Source organism: Engystomops pustulosus, chromosome 11 (assembly GCF_040894005.1).
Source record: "Engystomops pustulosus chromosome 11, aEngPut4.maternal, whole genome shotgun sequence".
Lineage (NCBI taxonomy): Eukaryota > Metazoa > Chordata > Amphibia > Anura > Leptodactylidae > Engystomops > Engystomops pustulosus.
In genome coordinates this window covers 58842878-58862723 of record NC_092421.1, presented here as the reverse complement: position 1 = coordinate 58862723, position 19846 = coordinate 58842878, and the positions used below count along the sequence as shown (strand labels likewise).

Sequence of the window (19846 nt, the reverse complement as noted above, 5' to 3'; positions counted from 1 at the left end):
TTAATCGCCACTTATAAGATTTCTTAAATTTTTGGGGCCTGATCTAGAATTGGAAATGTTGCAGGCTATGATTGTTTTTGCCTTCATTCAGTCCACAGGAATTGCAAGTCTGAATAACTCAATTTTAATAAAAAGAGATTTCCTGATGAATCAATACAGTTGGTTTCACCTTCGTGTGTATATTGCGCATCCATTGCAATTTGTCTCCGCATCCGCAGAAAAAATGGAATGTATAAAGGAAATCTTCTACCAGGATCAAGGACTGCAAACCGAGCACACTGACATATTGGTGCGGGCCCCCAACTGGCAGATCTGTTCAAATTTTAGCTCTTCAAATCCTCGGTTTTCCAAAAAAAAAGAGCTTTCAAAATCATGCAAATGAGCCTGAGGGGCTCTGGGCTCCATAGCTGTTTGCAAAATTTTTAAAGCCTTTTTTTGTGAAAACAAGGGCATAAGAAGCTAAAATAAGAGAAGATTTTGCCACAGGAGGCACACCCCATGTAAGTGTGCTTGGTTTACAATCCTTTATCCTACTGGTAGATTTCCTTTAAAATTTCTATGAAAACATAACAACTGGCTTTCCAGCCTAAATAAAACTGACCTGTCATCAGTTTTTTGTGGACCCATAGACTTCTATAGACCCATAGGGGGAGATTTATCTTTAGTCCTATGTAGCTTCTTGGCGTATAATTGTTGCAAATTTTTGTGCAAACAAAGTTTTTGCTGTGTTTTTTAGCTAGAAAAAATAGCAAATCTAAAGTCACGCAATGGCAGAAAAAATGCACCACAGAGTGTGCAACACCACATTTATCAACTGAGAATTTTCAAAAAAATGTAAATGTATTCGCAAAACTACACCAGATAGGAGGTGGTGTATGTGGGTCCATTGCTACTACAGGGGAAGTTTTTGCTCAATTTTATGTTTGAGGTATCTGAGAATTTCCTCTGCAAAACATCGCAAAGAGGCAGAAATTGAGTAGATGTTAATCATACGTGCAACTGGTGCCATCTATTCGCACAGAGCTTGGGTCCAGGTACGACCGCAACCTCTGCACCCCCTCAAGCAATGCCCCTGGCCCTAATATATGGAGCAAATTAATTATCAGCAACCAGCCAATCAGCAAATTAAAGGGGTTGTGGCATGAGCCTACATCGACTTTCTTTTCTTCAGAATTTCACATATGACTTATGCAGCTTAGTCAAGTGAATAGAATTCTGAAAACAAGTCATTAGTATAAAAGTCCCAGAAAAATCCCAATAGTAGATTGAATACTGATTGAATTACCTTTGTTATTTCATTGCTTCATTTGCATGACCAGAACGAGGAATTCTCAGTCCTGCTATTTATCATCTTTGTCAATTTACGATGGAACTCCTCTTGGATCAAGATCACTTGGAAATCTATGCCGATCAAGTAGAAGAGATTTCGTCTCCTCATCAAACAGCATCAGCATTGAGTACTCCCGAGCCGATAGAGATGCAGGCCTGCAATTCTCTGCAACTTACTATTCTACCGCAACTAACAACCAAAATGGTAACATACTCCAAACCCCTACATGACCCTTTTTTAGGCAGAAATAAAAAAAAAATCTGGAAACTGTACTTTTCTGTAGTTCACCGAGGGTTTTTTTCTTGTTCTTTTTAACTACCCATAAAAACTGGATCATGCAATTATTGTTTTGCTACTGCCGTAGACTGCAGTACTTTAGTCTACTTTACAGTTTTAAGGAAACCTACCATGGGGAATCTACTATCAGAAGTAGATCTGATGGTAGGTTCCTCCTCCCTTCCTCTGCCATAATCTGTAATTTGATCATCCTGGAACCTAACCTAACTTGTTATAAATTTTATTTTACTAATATGTAAATTAACTGCAGAGGCTACTGGGGCGTGGAGTAGCCTTAGCTCCCAGTAGCCTCTGCAGTTAATTTACATATTATGAAAATAAAGTTTTTAACAAGTTAGGTTCCAGGATTATTAAATTACAGATTAGGACATGGACAGGAGGAATCTACCATCAGGTCTACTTTTGATAGTAGAATCATCATGGTAGATTTCCTTTAAGAGCATTTGCTTTGTTACTGTTAATGGGGTTGTCCAATTAAAAACACTTATACCTTATTTACAGGATAGATAGTTTATGTCAGATGACCAGTATTTTATGCAAATAGATGAGTTAAGGGGATTTTAGTCCCCATCCCCCAATCACATCCTGTGAATCAAGGATAAGTATTGTGCAAGGGCCAATCAATTTTATGGCTTTATAGTACCTTTACAGACTACTGGATGCCGATGCAACTGAAAAGTTCATGTAATCTGTATGGGGTGTGGAGTTTCTAGGAATTTTAGCAAAATGAGCTCTGAAATGCCATAGTATGAATTGTCAATTGAAGTCTGTCAAATAAATTAGGAAGAAGCCAGCCACCTATCTCGTCCACCGTGTTTGAAGACCTCACATCTGCTGTAGACATTTGGTGGATATTGCTTAATTACTAATGACCCAATATTTAATTATGTCTTTATAGATTAATTAAAGTTAAAGAAATTCAGTAATTTCTTATTTATGTGTATTTTTTAACCCCCACTTTTAAATACTACAGTAACAGCTTAGAGTAACTGCAGTATTTTACTGTAATTCTATGTATTGCATTTTTGCCCAGTAGTAACAATATTGTTTACATACAGTTTATATATTTTTCATTTATAGTGAGCCTGTCATGCTACTCTGACTACATGAAAGCTCAAGTCTCGCTTAGCTATCTTCAGTCACTGGATTTTTCTTCAGATGATGTCGTTTTGAATGATCCTCGGTGTCGTCCTCAAGTTGTAGGAAATTGGTTGGAGTTTCATATCCCTTATGGCAGATGTCTAACAGTAAAACAGGTAGAAAAATGTTCCTTTTCCTCTATCTATCTCACCTGGAATATGCTGTCCACCGGTCCATAAAAAGGAGGCCCTGGAGCTGGAGAGGGTTATGAGGAAAGATTAAAACAACTAGATTTATTTAGTCTGGAAAAAAAGACGACTATGAGGGGAAATTATTAATTTATATAAATATATGAATGGTCCATACAAAAAATATGGTGGTAAATTGTTCCAGATTAAATCAAATCAAAAGACGAGGGGGCACTGTCTCCGTTTGGAGAAATCAAGGTTTAATCACCAGAGGCGACAGGGCTTTTTACAATGAGAACTGTCAATCTGTGGAATAGCCTGCCTCAGGCGCTGGTCACAGCAGGGACAGCAGAGAGCTTCAAGAAGGGTCTAGATGCCTTTTTACATCTAAATAACATTGATGGTTATGTTATATAGAATTGTATCCCCTTAATCCCTTCCTCATCCAATCCCTTCCCTTCCTTGGTTGAACTTGATGGACAAGTGTCTTTTTTCAACCGTATACACTACGATACTATCTATTTATCTATCTATCTATCTATCTATCTATCTATCTATCTATCTATCTATCTATCTATCTTTCTCATATCTCTCTTATCTCTCTGTCTTTCATCATCTATGTATCTATAATACAACATAAAATAAGACCAGAAATTTATTTAAGTTCTTAGAATTTTTCCTTTTCTCTTACAGGTTGAAAATGACACAATAACTTATTCTAACACCCTGTTCACTGCTTCTGCCAACACGATTATCATTTACAGAAAAAAAATTGGTTTCAATCTTAAATGTCGGCTCTACCAAGACACTGTAGTTGAAGGCATGTACTCCGCTGATGACTTCATAAAAAAATCAATAACCCAATATGGCCTCTACTCTGCCAACCTGACATTCTTCCAGTCCTCAAATTATATATATCAAGTTTATCAACACCCTTACTATGTGGAGCTCAATCAGCATCTCTACCTTCAAGCCACTTTGCAAACATCTGACCCTGGCCTGATCCTATTTGTAGATACTTGTGTGGCCTCGCCAGATGAGTTTGACTTCACAAGAAACGTTTTTTACATCATTCGCAATGGGTAATGTAGTGTTACTTTATGTTTGTAATTAAGGCATATTATGTTTTTCTATGAAGGCTCAGGCTTCTATTATAACATAGTATAATCAAAGAATGTCTCTTGTTTAAAGGAAACATACTATCACTGATCTACCTATTAAGGTTCATCTAATCTATAGTAAGGTAGCCCTTTTAGGGATAATCCTTTAGTACCTGGTATGTTTTATAATTTTTAATTGCCCTAATATGCAATTTTACCAAAGGGGCTACTGGGGTGTGAAGTAGCTGCAGCTGACGCAACATGGTGCAGCTGCTCCACGCCCCAGTAGCCGCCTGCTTATACACCTTTCAAGCCATCTTCAGTGCACAGTTCCTCATAGCTATATGCACTCGTGCACAAAGTCAGAGTTCTGGGCATGCGCAGTAGCTCCAGCTTTGGAGCCAAGACCGCGCAGCCGCTGGCTTGCACTCTGAGCAGCTCCTCGTAGATAAGCACTAAAGATGGCTTGGTAGGCAGATCCCAAGAGGCTACTGGAGTGTGGAGTAGCCATGCCATGTAGCATCAGCTCCGGCTACTCCACACCCCAGTAGCCTCTTTGGTAAATTTGCATATTAGGGCAATTAAAAATTAAGCAAGATACTAAAAAGGGCTCTCCGACTATAGATCACATGAACTTGCCACTTGATGTACCTTAATAGGCAGATCCCTGATGTTAGGTTTCCTTTAAGATATCATGGAAAGAATCCTGCAATGCAAAATATATTTCATTTGCATTATAACCACCGAATTGTAAGGATACATTGGGAGGATTCCCAACCTGCCCTTAAAATTTAGGGCAGTAGCGTATCCCGCTGTATGGTCAATTAGTGGGATACGTTCTCCAATTTGGCTCCTCTCCCCTAGTAATTCTAAGGAGAAGTAGCAGGGATTTATTGCTCTAAATGGCCAGGATGTCTCCTGATATGGACAGTTACATCAATGAGACATACCCCAATAGTACATTCTGCGGAGGCTAGGGATAGATGCCTTGCTGTGGGATCTGTCTTCAATAGCTTCTAATGGCCTGTCTCCCATTTTTTAGTCCAAAAAGGACTACTGATCGTAGTCTTTTTTATAATGCATCAAATGCCTATACATCTATATTACTACTAGCTGGGTCAGGTACTGCATATTGCAGTAGACAGTAGACTGTAGACTCCAAAATGGGCTCTTGATCCCTGAATTCACTCTTTCTTCCTTTCTGTCTTATATGGTGATTTCCATGACTATTAAAGCAACATTGGTTCAGAACAATTTGATTTGGACCAAATTTTTTGAAAAATTGAATCCTGAATGATTTTTCCATCTCTACTTAAGGGGGTTATCCGGGTCCTAAAAATTACACAGGGCTGGGCTATTTAAAAATAATAAACATGTACTTACCTCGTCTGGCAGCGCCGTTGTCCCGCGCCGCGGCCAGTCTTCTCTGTGCACCAGAAGCTCCCATCTGACACTATCTCCCAGTGCTTACAATGCTGAGAGATAGGGACGGATGGGAGGAGCCGGGCCACATTGCGGACCGGAAGCTCCCTGTGCGCGGCTTCTGTGCCCCTGTAAACAAACAGGGGTACGGATCGAAGGGATCGCTACGCGGGACTTCGGCGGCGCCAGAGGAGGTAAGTACATGGTTATCATGTTTAACTAGCCCAGCCCTCAGTAAGTTTTAAAACCCCGATAACCCCTTTAAGATTCCCATATATGGGGCTGTATGGTATCTAGAACCATTCTAGTATGATGAAAACTAGAGCCATGTTACAGTTTCCACTGCCTGCTGTGGCTTTGAAGAGGTTTTCACTAGAGATGATTGAACTTGAACTTTATCTTTGGTTTCCTCAGTTCAGCAGCTATGCCTAGCACAGACTAATGCTTGATGGACTGAAATGCAACCAATCAGATGGCTTTAAGCCCCTACCAACCTGGCAGTGGTGTGATTATTCAGATGGACCTCTAGTGGACACATCGGGTCAATCACAGCAATGCCCAATCACGTATATATGAAAACAAAATAAGCCTTAAGTTGCATTTTGTGCTTAAAATCCACATTTTGGTCGCTTTGGTCTTACAGTGGACATTAAGCAAATGTCTATGTCTTAGTTCATTGAAAAAAATAAGTACTTAAGCAAAGTGTTTCTTGTTATTTCAGGTGTAGCCGAGTTTCAGATTATAGAAATTACCCAACCCCATCTAACAACATAGTCCGCTTTGGATTTAATGCTTTCACTTTTTTGAAGAGACATTCCAAGGTGTACATTCAGTGCCGACTAGTGGTGTGCAAGGAGGGCAGTCCTAACTCTCGCTGCAGTCAGGGATGTATGCGAAGACCCAAGAGAGCAGCTGCTCCTCACCATCACGACGAGGTGCTTGTGGTGGCAGGACCTCTGGAGCTGCAGCAGGAATAAAACTCACAATCTTTAAAAATTACTGATAAATTTAAAGGGTGCTAAATATTTAGAATGATTTTTCTTACTTAAATGGGGTCTACTTAAATAAAGGATCTAATCATATTGACTATAATATTGCAAATAAATGAATCACTATTATGTGTATGAAATCAATAACTCTTAATGGTTGTATGGCCTGAATAATGTATTTAAATAAAATCATAATTTTGCAAATGTTTATGAGATTTTTAATATTTAAATAATGCATTTTCAATCAGTTTCAAAATCTCTGTGGAGTATTTTATTCTTTAATCTTTTTCCTTAGAAACATTCACCACAGACAATGTTTATTGCCAGATTACCTCTTTTTGTCTTCACTTATTATTCGGCCATACCAGTGCTGATGTTTGCACATGAGCGGTAGCGTACTAGATTTACTCCACTTTAGCTAACCAGCTATTATGCATGCTAATAGGGAGGTAGCCATTCACTTTGTCTAAATACGATACCTCTGATTAACCGTTGTAGGGAAACATGTCTGGAGTTAATGTAATTAGGTGGATATACATGAAGAATACTTGCCAAACTAGGTATACAGGGGACATAGCATCAGTTTTATTAGGGATGGTGGTCACATCATCTACAGCTACCAGCAAATAAAATAAAGGGGACTATGGGGACCTATGAATATTTTTGAATATTTTTGAATTTTAAATGTCCTTCCATACAGGCAGTTTTTTCCTAATTTAATCTATTTAGGACATAAACCTTTAATACTATCGAGGAAGTTCTTGACACTATTCACTTAAAACAAATATTTATTATTTCTAGGGGAGAGTACATGTGAGTTCACATAAACTAAAATTAAATAATGACTTTTTAATATTTTTATTAATGACCTCTTAGAGAGTTGACAAAGTAGAGTTTCAATATTTGCAGAAAGTACTAAGCTCTGAAAAGTAATTAATACAGAGGAGCATAGTGGGATTTGTGGAAGCTTGAGGAGTGGGCTGACAAATGGCAGATAAGGTTTAATGTAGATAAATGTAAAGTTATATACTTGGGTTGAGGAAATGAAATTTATAATTGTGTGTTAAACAATAACTTCTTTGTAATACTTGGGGATATTCTTGGATAGTAAACTCAATTTAAATGACCAGAGCCAGACGGCTGCCGCTAAAAAATAAATAAAATGTATGGGATGTATGAAGAGAGGAATAGATTCTCATGATAAGGACATAGTTTTGCCCTTATACAAATCATTGGTCAGACCACACATGAAATATTGTGCACAGTTTTGGACACCAGTGTATAAAAAGGACATGGTAGAACTAGAACGGGTGCAGAGAAGAGAAACCAAGATTATTAGGGGGGTGGGGGGACTAGAATACAATGACTGATTACTCCATGTAGAAAAAAGACAATGGAGGGGAGATCTCATTACAATGTACAAATACCTGAATGGGCAGTACAAAGATCTCTCCAAAGATCTATTTATACCTAGGCCTGTGATAAGGGGGCATCCTCTGCGCCTAGAGGAGAAGCGGTTCTAGCATTGCCATAGACAAAGGTGCCTGATGAAAGCCCTAGTCCAGGGCTGAAACGCGTCGCATCTCAAATTGTATCAATAAAGCGGTATCCTTTTTAAACCACTGGACCCCCGCGTGGAATCTGTATGTAGCGCCATCATAACCTCGCTTTCGGGCAACAAAGGATATTCATTCACCGTTCCTGGATCCTGGTCCATCAGTGAACGTGGAGTTTCGAGGTCGGCAGCTATGTCCTTCTACTTGCTCATTTCATCTAAACTAAGGTGAGAGTCGCTCCTTTTACTCCTACCATTGAACCTAACTTTATCACACGATTGTTGCGCCTTCTTTCTTCTCGTTTTCTTTCTTGGGCACTGGGGATTCTTTCCCCACCACCTTGATCCCAGGTCAACTTAGCTATAGACAAAGGTTGTAATGGCTGATAATTTGAAGATCAAAAGGGAACTGGATTCCTTTTTGGAGAGCAATAATGTCACATCATATGGGAATAAAACTTTTTGTTAGTATTAGGATTTATTATGACCACTATATTAGTGGTCACAAAGGATTTTTTTTCTTGCTGTGGGCTAATTGCCATCAGCTTTGCAGGGTTTTTGCAATCTTCTGGATCAACACAATATAATGTATAGGATGGACTTAAAGGACTGATGTCTTTTTCTAACCTTTTTACTATAATACAATGAATGTTCTACTTAATTCCAGAGCAGTTCCCAGCTGCATGGGTGAAAAATAGACTTTGGCGGTTTCTCCAATTAATTGAATATGGCTGAAACCTTTTTAGGAAGATAAAAATCTTTGTAAAAGTGGCCAGTAAACAATCACAATACTAAGCGTTTGATATTAACCCCTTTAAATAATTGAGTGAATCTTATATATTAGAGACTAAAGATGATATGAAGTACATGTTGTGCTGGGCAGCATTGGTCTTAAATTGGTCATATAATTGATAAATACAACTCAATCCATGAAAAACAAGTCCAATATAGCAATGTAAAAATAAAAAAAAAGATGACTTTCAGAATTTGGCAATGAAAAAGGCAATAAAAAATATTCATAGCGTACAAATGGCTTCCTATTTAAAGGGTTAATGCAGTATTAACTGGAGCAGATAATTGATAAGATTCAAATTGAAATTGATATGTTTTTTTGTTTCCATAAATGGACACATTTCTGACAGTAGAGATGGTTGGATTTTTTTTTTGTAAGCTGCAATTTATTTTTGTGTCATTATGGCGGGACGATAAATTTCTTGTATTTGCCATTGTCTGAAAATGCCCATTGTTGTTTATAGCACATATCAATTCCCCAAAGCAGCTACAAAATAAAACAAAAATATTACATTATATATAATTCTTTGGTTGAGATTGTGTCTAGAGAATAGAAAAAGTTATTCGATTTACGGAAGCTTCATCAAATTTTTTAAGATAGGATTTGGGTCTGAATTGAATCTGTCTCAACTGATGAAAATTTGGGTATAAAACAGTTTGGGTATAAAACAATTTGCTCTGAAACTGTTTTCTTTTAACTAAAAGGTCCTCTCAAGCTTTGTTCATTTTTTTATTCATTATTTCATTAGAGTTAGCCTTAATTTTGAAAGATCAGTCTAAATTGCAATAGAAAAAAATTTTGATTTAATGCCGGAAAATGTGCAGATTTGTGTAAAATCTATGAATCAGCGAAGCAATTCACACTTAAATTGTATAAGAATCCTAATGATCATAAATGTATAAAAATGATTTATAATTATTTAATATGTTTTGCGATTTTAGAAGTAAAAGCTAATTTCTATAGTATATTATGTATTAGACACTACAGATACATATATAGTTTTGCCTTACATGTTTGCAGGTTTATATGGGTGATTACCGTAACAATGTTCTCTAGGGCACAACTTTTTATTTCTTGGAGGAAATCCTCTTTCGTTTTATCAGTTTAAGAAATGCATTTTTCACATCTTTATTCCGAAGACTATATAAGACAGGATTTAGCATCGGGATGAGGACTATATTTAAGAGAGAGACGGTTTTTGAATTATTCAAAGATGTATTACTGGATTGAGGAACAAAATAAATGCAGGTCAGTGTCAGATAGAGCATTGATACAACGGTGAGGTGAGATGAGCAGGTGGAGAAAGCTTTCAGTCTTCCTTTGGCTGATTGGATCTTGAGAATGACAGAAATTATGGAGATATAAGAATATAATGTGAATGTGAAGGCCGGTAAAGCCAAACCAGCAACTTCGATAAGTATAACAATTCCTACTTTGGTGATGCTCCCGCAGGAGAGTTGTAGTAATGGAACGGAATCACAAAAAAGGTGGTTAATCTTACGTGATTTACAGAAAGGCAACTTGGTCAAAAAATGCATGATGGGAGCTGGATCTGCTAAACTGATCAGCCAGGTGACAGCAGATAGAGTTACACACACCTTCCTATTCAAAATAATATTATAGTGGAGGGGATCACAGATTGCCACATAGCGATCATAAGACATCACCGTCAACAGAAGATACTCCAAGCTTTGTAAACCGATGTAAAGATATAGCTGTCCCATGCATTCATAGAAAGATATTGCTCTCATATTCAGAAATGTCAGCAGAAATTTGGGATGGATGAGGGTGGTGAGGCAAATATCTAAGAAGGACAAGTTACAAAGGAAGAAATACATAGGAGTATGTAGTTGAGAATTTAGACAAACAAGGACAATGAGAAGGATATTCTCCAAGATACAAATGGAATAAGCGGCTAGAAAGCCAAAAAAGAGTAGAACCTGAGAATCTATGTATTCAGAAAAGCCGAGAAGGATGAATCCTTCTTTCGTTGTGTTTCCATACACCATAATCCCTCAATTAAGAAAACAAATACATGAATTCAAAACTTGCTCAAGAACAATATATAGTTGTAAATAATACAACACAATGGGGAATATCTACTAAGAACAGTGCAGTGTGTACTATGTGCAGTTTGCCTGTGTATAATGCAGGGTGAGCCAGATTCAGGATTTCTGGCGCCCATTCTTTGTGAATCTGGCATTCTCTGCACTACTCCGACAGAGTGCACCACGTTTTTCTGGTGTACCTTTAACATGGGGTGTGCGACATATTTCTGTCGGACTTTGCATGTTAAATCGGGTGCACTATCTGACTTAGCACCGGAACGTCCCCTTCAGTGCAGAAATTTGTGTTGCATGAAGAAAAGCGGAGCCGTGACACAAAAGGGTCACGTGCAACACATATGTGACACAGATCCTTCTTAAATACCTGTTCAAGCAGTTTTCACTAGAAAGGACCTGTAAAGTCTGACAGAAAACTGGTGCACGGAACTTAGTAAATGTGCCCCAATATATTTTGTGGTCCTATATTTTAAAATCATATGTGTAAAGCCATGTTCATATTCACACTGCAAATAATGTCATCATACTTACTCTCAAGAAAAGCCATAAATATTACAAACACCCAGATACCCTCCTGTAAGTTACTGGGGTCTGTTTTGGAGCTATTGGATCCTTTACATAATAGTCAAGGTTCTACATTGTGATTTCTTATTTTAAGCAAAACTCAACTCACATAAATGTTCAACCTTGTAGATGGGACAAGTTAGTAGACTATCATTCCTAAATCTATGGAAGCATGACAACCCAGGCTAGATAAATATTACTATACAGCAAGAAAATGTCAGGTTAAAAACATTTAAAACAAGTCTATTAGCAGTTTTAAACTTCCAAATTGAACACAGTGCTAGGAAGCAGCTATGGACAGCTGTTTAGCAGGGGGCAACTTGAGGGGGTGCAGCGGTTGCAGTCACAACAGTGTCCAAGAGCACAAGGGGGCCCACTTGGTGTACCTTACCTATATGAGAAGACTAGTACTATAAGCAATACATTAAAATTGGAGACATGGCAGACATTTTGCACTGGGACCCGACACATTCAAGTCATACCTTTCTGTATTTTATTAGAAATTGCTTGAAATGAATGAATTTATATTCTGGGATTGTAGTTTTTCCAAGTAAAAACAGTGTGTGTCCTCACGTTCCTTTGCTCTTAGCTCATAGAAATGAGTTACTGCTCAACACTATGCTCTGAGTGAATAAAGGAACTTCTAAAATTAATATCAGGACATGGAAAGATTTTCTGACAATTAAGTACCAATAGTTATAAGAACAGAATCAGAGTCAATATCTATGATAATACTGTAATGGAAAGTTGGGACTGAGAGACGACAAACTGGACAGTGTATCCTAAACTGAGCCCCCAAACTGTTACCTGCATATCCTAAGCAGTGGCCAGTAACTGTTCAATGTTCCCCTCCTACGCTCAACTTAGAATACAAAGGAGGACTCACAAACAAACAGCACAGCAGCCAGGTCAGGGGTCTGGGTACCAACAAAGATAGCAAATACAACACAAAATCAAAAGTCAAAAAGAATAGTCAAAGACACAAAATCCAAGTTTGGAAAACCAGAAATACAAGAAGAATAACTAGCAAACAGCGAGCAGTAAGCCAACTTAGGAATATACAGTAACTAGTTTCATACTAGCTATGAATGGAAATATATGTAGGTGGTAAAAGAGCCTCCACCCCAGATGACTGGATATAAGCAGCTAGTTGCTGTGGCGGGACTAAAGATGAGAAGCAGAGGAATTGGGTGTGGGACAATCCGTCCCAATACAGCCAGCAACATTTTACACTAGACACAAAAACAAAAAGGAAAACCAGACGGGAGACGATGCTGGCATGCATGTTACAAATACATTATTTGCAATGACAACTTACAACTTAGACAACTTACTAGGGCTTTTAGAATATGTAAAATAAAGAAAAAATTTTAGCAACTCCAGACACACGTATTGTGTCCCTGAGATACAATGAGCAGGATGCCTTTCTTTTATAAGTCCTTTACTTGGCCCCTGTGGAATTTAAGGAAACGTTACAATCTATTGTCTCCTGGAGAAACTCTCCCATGTGCTCAATTTACATAATTCCTGCCTGATTACATGTAATAATACCATAATCATCACCCATTAATTATAAGCAATCACTATGGACAGTGAAAGTATATTAACTAGGCCTACACTGTGGACAAAAAAACAACTCAATTAAAATGCTGCCATAAAATTTATTTTTTGCTTTATTGGGTTTTTGTCCAAGTTTTTCAAGAGAAAGAATGGTAGTCTTTTGCATGAGCAATTGTGCACAGAAAAGCATACTCGCAAACTGAGTGCTTTTTTAAGACATATAAAATGAACAATGGTCTACTCCTCTTTATTAGGCAGTAAGTTAGTTAGAACGTTTCTCTCACCACACCAGTATAGTTAGGGATGGACAATCTCCTCGTGGTCTTTCAAGTACATAACGCATAAGTAGTCCCCGTATCGTCTCTCCACTGTTATCGACCAGCTTGATGTCGTATAACTTGTCCTGGAGCCTATGCATATCAGGGCAAATGCATAGTGCAGATCACACCAGTACAGGATAATAAAACATTTTATTAGTATACTCACAAACGGAGTTAAAAATGCGCATATAATAATACGCCAGACACCTTGCCCGACCCAGGTTTTGCCTCTTCAGGCATGGTGCTGACATAGCAATGGGCGTTATATGGTACAAGTTCACAGTTAACAGCATTTCTTATTTAATGAACAGACAAACTCATTTTTAAAACACTTTCCCAAAGTTCCAGTAAAAAACTCCGATCGTATCCGAGTTTTTACTCCCCATTTTCTCATTTAGAAAGTTTGACAATAGTTTCTCCCAAAAACTTTCAAAAATTATGCCCAAATATAATACAAAATTTCAAAAATTATATCTCATATATATATATATATATATATATATATATATATATATATATATATATAATACTTTTCAGGTTACTTGTCCAAGTTTACTTTTTTAAGCTAAGCTTCCAAATACTGATAGAAAACATAGTAAATAGAGATGAGCGAGCATACTTGTCTGAGCTTGATGCTCGTTCGAGTATTAGCGTACTCAAAACGGCTCGTTGCTCGAACGAGTATTTTGCCTGCTCGAGATCGAGAATGATTGAGGATCATTTAAGTGAAGAACACAATGAAGAACACAGTGAAGAACACATTGCAGATGTTTCCCTAATGCTAAGTTATCAGAAGATATTAGTGCAGAATGGTGTTCTTCACAATAGTATGCGAAGAACAATATGTATGAAGAATCAATGCACATGCACTCCCCAACCCTCTACTACACAGGGGAGAGGTGAGTGGAGAGTGCACCGTAGATGCATGAGAATCTCCTCGTATCTATTAAGATACCAACTAGGCATTGTCAATTAAAAAGTTTGGAGAAATAAAGAGAAGAAATAAAAAAGTTTTGAAATCAAAAGAGTAGATAAAATTTGATTTGTAAAAATAAGACCGCATTCACACAAATGTATATATTTGTAGCATGCGGCTCGATTCATTTCAATGGCTTTATTGTGCACCATACCGTACCATTTTTGAGGAGTAAAAAAATATAGAGCATGTCCTATTTTTTCATGTTTTTATGTTTTGTATGCCTATAATAATAACAATTATAATTCCTTTATTTATATAGCGCACACAGATTACGTAGCGCTGCACAGAGCTTGCCAAATCGGTCCCTGTCCCCATGGGGCTAAATACGGCTGGTTATCATATGCTGCTGCATATACGTGAAGTATCAGGGGATCTTGGGGTTAAGCAAACTAGTATCATCATTACAGTGCCAACTCACTGTCTTTTATATGAATAAGGGGACATACGTGCACATATAGATAAAAACGTCATGTATATATTGATTTATACTGTATTGCAACAGGCATGCTCTTATGCTATAAGTCCAATTTGGCAAGCTCTGTGCAGTGCTGCGTAATCTGTGTGCACTATATAAATAAAGGAACTATTATTAATTATTATGCTTTTTAAATTAATGAGGTAAATATATATTTGTATATAAGTATTCTTATTGAACAAAATGCAGGTTAAATGCATAAAGTGTGTAAAAATAAGGTAAGCACAGGGCACTTGCACTGATCGGCAACAATTGTAACATGTGCTAAAGAAAATAGCATAATATACTGTTAAATGATTAAATAAAATACTAAAGAACCTATGGATAAAAACAATTGTATGAAAAGGAATATTTATCCAAGTTTGGATTGACTGAATTGATTTCAGTAAAATGTTTTTGCAGAAAATATTAATGCAAACTTAAAAGGGTCACTGTGCTCCATGTGTAAGTGTCCCTGTACAATCTCGGTCTGTCCCTAATTATAAAAGTCACCAACCACTGCAAAAAGCCTTGTGGTCAATATTGTGCTGGTTTCCTGTACAGTTTTAAAAGTTTTCTTAATGTGACCATGTTGCTCGATTCTTACTCTTGGTGATCAACCTTGCGATATTCACCCACTAACAGATGCCTGTTGTGCTGATCTTTAGCTTTTACTCTTCTTGAATATTCTCTGCCTGCTTCTCTGTCTTCTTACCCACCATGACCAGCTATGTCCAGAACCAGGTCTGTGCCAAGAGTTAGTGGCCATGTGATTCTGTCAAGATCCAAGAGTTCAAAGGTGAAAATCAACAGACACATTCTGATAATGTCCTTGGGTTGAGCCGCAATCCACACTAGTCAAAGCACCATGCATTGGAGCAACTGGTTCTGTAGTAGCCTTCGCAATTTCTATGAAGTCCATATCATTAGGGGTTCTGAAATACACAGCCAGGTTCATGGTTGGGTCGACTAGGAATTCACTGCAAGATGTAATAGCATTAGTATTTTTAAATGACTCAAATGCAATTGATTCTGAGAGTTCTGCTGTAATGAAGGGACTGGATTTGGGGAGGATAAACAAGACAGTGAGCCCAGAACTTAGCACACCAAAGTGGCAGCTTCCTGCTTGTCTCAAATGTATACTAGGTAATAGAGGACAATACATGAAACATGAAATACATGAAACAATAACATAAATAACAGAAAAGAAAGGTCAAAGGTCCGGGTCATAGAAGAGATAGTGAATACTGCACAATACACAAAGGGATAGTCAAAATACGTAAGACATAGTTGGATAACCGGAAATATAGCAGAACAGCAAGAAAGATAATAATTAGCTAGAAAGGAAATATAACCAGCAGAATAATAGGTGTGAATGTGATCTAAATAGGTGGCCAGAGAGTCTCAGCCTCCGAGGCCTGGAGCATTTAATTTGATGGAACTGCATATGGTTCCTTTAGATACACTGTGTATTTTTTCTTTTGGAGACACTTTATATGTTTCTTTTGGAGAAACTTCATATGGTCCCATTGGAGACCCTTTTTATGTTTCCTTTGGAGACACTGCATATGGTCCCTTTGGAGGCACTCCACATGGTCCCTTTGGAAACACTGCATATGGTCCCTTTGGGAGACACTGCATATGGTTCCTTTGGAGACTCGGAACGTTTATCTTTTGAGGTACCACATCTATTTCATTGGGGGCACTGCATATATATTGCTTGGAAGAACTGCAGGACTGTCTGCTTTACATGGGATTCGAAAAGAGGTAGGTTAAGGAGCATTAACTGTGCTGGATGACTCTCTAGAAGGACAGATGTGAACCAGACGAAGTGCTTAGTTTGAGCGTGAAACGCGTTGTTCCGATTATTTCTATACTTGTTTTATATATTTTTTATTTTTTATTTAATAAGTCTAGTTTTTATAACTAAAAGAAATCTCAAACCTTCTGGAGAGTCATCCAGTGGCATTAATGCTCATCACCTACCTCTTTTCAGATCTACAATCTCTGGGAGCAGCTTTCCATATTGGAGAAGGGACTCTCCCGTGAGCATGACAGCAGGAAGACGCGGACATGTGCATAGACACATATATACCTAAGCGGTTATTGGAGTTGTGCCCAGCTGCACAACTTCACAAGGTTAGTAGTTTCACTACTATTACAATTACTGTTTTGCAAAGGTACTAAAGGCTGGGAGTCTGTGAACCCTCTGGACCACCACGGGAGATGGTACTAGCCGACCTGGGACCGGTGTCTAAGTGGCACCCGGTTTTCACCAGAGCCCGCCGCAAAGCGGGATGGACTTGCTGCGGCGGGATACTACCAGGTCGTTCCACAGGTGTAACTAGCCCGCGGTGGCTGCAAAGGTGACAGTCTGTACGCGGAGTAATGGCAGGAGAATAGCACTGGAATGCACAGTAGGACTCACGTAAGGAATCACAGGAGCTGGCACACAGAAATGGACGGGGACACAGGAACTCAGGATCACAGGAACGGACTGACACACAGGAACGGACTGGCAGACAGGAACGGACTGGCACACAGGAATCACAGGAACGCAGGAATCACAGGAACACTATAATCACAGGAACGCAGGAATCACAGAAACGCAGGAATCACAGGAGAGGTTTCTCTTCATTGGGAAGACTTGAAGATCCGGCAAGGGTCACAAGAAGAGGCAGAAACTTATAGCAGGCCAGTGCCAATTACCATGCACTGGCCCTTTAAATCTGAGTGAGCTGGCGCGGGAGCAGGAGAGGACATCGCTGGAGCCAGGGGAGGTGAGAAGAGTAGAGCTCCGGAGGGACGCTGAGGGGCACGGGTGTGCCCACGTTCCGAGACAGGGATTGTGGGAGCACCCTTGACAGTTGCCCCCCCCCCCTCGGCCTCCCCCTCTTTTTCTTGGTCCCAAGAAACCTCTGGAGGAGAGTCCGATCCAAAATGTTTTCTTCAGGCTCCCAGGATCTCTCCCCATGCCTGAACCCCTTCCAGTCTACAAGAAAGAACCGCTTACCCCTCACAATCTTCATGTCCAGAACTTCGTAGACATCTGGGGAATACGCCACAGGAGCAGGAGGAGGGGATTGCTTGGAAAAGCGGTTCAAGATGACTGGCTTCAGGAGGGAGACATGGAAAGAGTTCGGGATGCGCATAGATGGTGGAAGGTGGAGCTTGTAGGCCACTTGATTGATGCGCTTGATTACCTCAAAGGGACCGACAAACCGGGGACCAAGTTTTTAACTGGGTATCTTAAGTCGGATGTATTTAAAGGACAACCGTACTTTGTCACCAGGAGAGAAGACAGTGGGAGAGGCGGGCAAGGAATACGTCCATAGACCACAAAGAACGGAGCCGAGCCAGTAGACCCCGAGTCCAGGGAATTGTAGGAGAACTCAGCCCAAGGTAGTAGGTCACCCCAGTTGTCCTGACGGGCTGAGACAAAGTGATGAAGGTAGCAGCCCAAAGTCTGGTTCACCCTCTCCACTTGACCATTAGACTGCGGGTGGTATGCAGACAAAAATTCAAGGTTGACCCGCAGCTGGTTACACAAAGAACGCCAGAATCTTGACACGAACTGGACTCCTCGATTGGACACGATGTGAAGTGGAAGACCATGCTGCCAGAAGATGTGTCTGAAGAATAGACTGGCAAGCTGTGGGGAAGACGGAAGACCTGGAAGGGAAACAAAATGGGACATCTTTGAAAACCGGTCTGTCACCACCCAGATGGCAGTGCAGCCCGACGAGACAGGCAGATCGGTGACAAAGTCCATCGCCACGTGGGACCACATGGGGTATCAGCAACGGCAGTAACAGTCCAGCTGGTTTGAGGCGAGAGGCTTTGTTGCGGGCACAGGAAGAGCAGGATCCCACAAACTCCCCAACATCTTTGACCAGGTCGGGCCACCAGTAGTAGCGGGAGATGAGGGCCATAGTGCTCTGCACCCCAGGATACCCAGCCACACGAAAAGAATGTCCCCAAGATAATATCCTCTTCCGGAGAGCAGGTCTAACATATGTCTTGCCAGGAGGTAGCTGCCGAAGATCAACTGGAGCTGCAACAACAAGCTGGTCCGGAGAAATTATGTGCCGAGGAACTGGTTCTTCTCCAACCACATCTGAAGCCCAGGACAGGGCATCAGCCTTGACATTCGAAAATGGATAAGCAGATTGAATCGGGAGAAGAACAATGACCACCGTGGTCAGTATACACACTCACGGGATGGAGAGCACCTTCCAGAAGATACCGCCATTCTTCTAGCACAAGCTTGATGGTCAACAGCTCTCTGTCTCCAATAGAGTAATTTCTCTCAGCTGGGGAAAAGGTCTTGGAAAAGAATCTGAATGTGGAAGTTCGACCCTTGGGCCCTCTCTGGGAGAACACCGCTCCAGCCCCAACAGAGGATGCATCCACCTCAAGATGAAAAGGTTAGTTGGTATCAGGCCTAGAGAGGACTGGTGCCGAGGCAAAAGCGGACTTCAACTTGGAGAAGGCCTATTCAGCTGTGGGAGACCAAGCCCGTGGATTGGCACCCTTCTTAGTGAGTGCCACGATAGGGGCCACGACCATGGGTAATAAACTGTCTATAGTAATTCGCAAAACCCAGGAACCTCGGTATGGCTCGGAGACCTTTTGGTCATGGCCACTGAAGAACAGCAGACAGTTTCGCGGGATCCATCTCAAGGCCTCTGTCGGAAATTATGTACCCGGGGAATGGAAGACTGTGCTGGTGAAACTGGCATTTCTCCAGTTTGGCGTAGAGATGATTGGCACGAAGTCTACCAAGAACTTGACGTACGTGTGTTTGGTGGGATTCAAGGTCTGGAGAGTAAACCAAGATGTCGTCCAGGTAGACCACGACACACGTATAGAGAAGGTCCCAGAAAATGTCATTAACAAATTCCTGAAAGACAGCAGGGGCATTACACAGTCTAAAAAGGCATTACTAGATATTCAAAATGCCCGTCATGAGTATTAAATGCCGTCTTCCACTCGTCACCTTTGTGGATCCAGATGAGATTATAAGCACCCCAGAAGATCCAGCTTGGAGAATACCCTGGAACCCCGTAGGCGATCAAAGAGTTCCGTAATCAACGGTAGAGGGTAGCGTTTTTTAACCGTGATCTTGTTCAACCCTAGATAGTCGATACAG

At 39.9% G+C, this 19846-nt stretch overlaps 1 protein-coding gene across 1 annotated transcript in view; it reads left to right on the top strand.

Moving 5' to 3' along the window:
* Positions 1 to 6614, top strand: part of LOC140105392 (scavenger receptor cysteine-rich domain-containing protein DMBT1-like) — a 60627-nt gene extending 54013 nt beyond the window's left edge. Inside the window, exons 25-28 of the mRNA XM_072129326.1 lie at positions 1320 to 1534; positions 2708 to 2883; positions 3589 to 3977; positions 6139 to 6614. Coding sequence (XP_071985427.1) covers positions 1320 to 1534; positions 2708 to 2883; positions 3589 to 3977; positions 6139 to 6394 — 1036 coding nt within the window. The 3' untranslated portion in view covers positions 6395 to 6614. The remainder of the gene's footprint in view (positions 1 to 1319; positions 1535 to 2707; positions 2884 to 3588; positions 3978 to 6138) is intronic.
* Positions 6615 to 19846: the final 13232 nt, after the last annotated feature.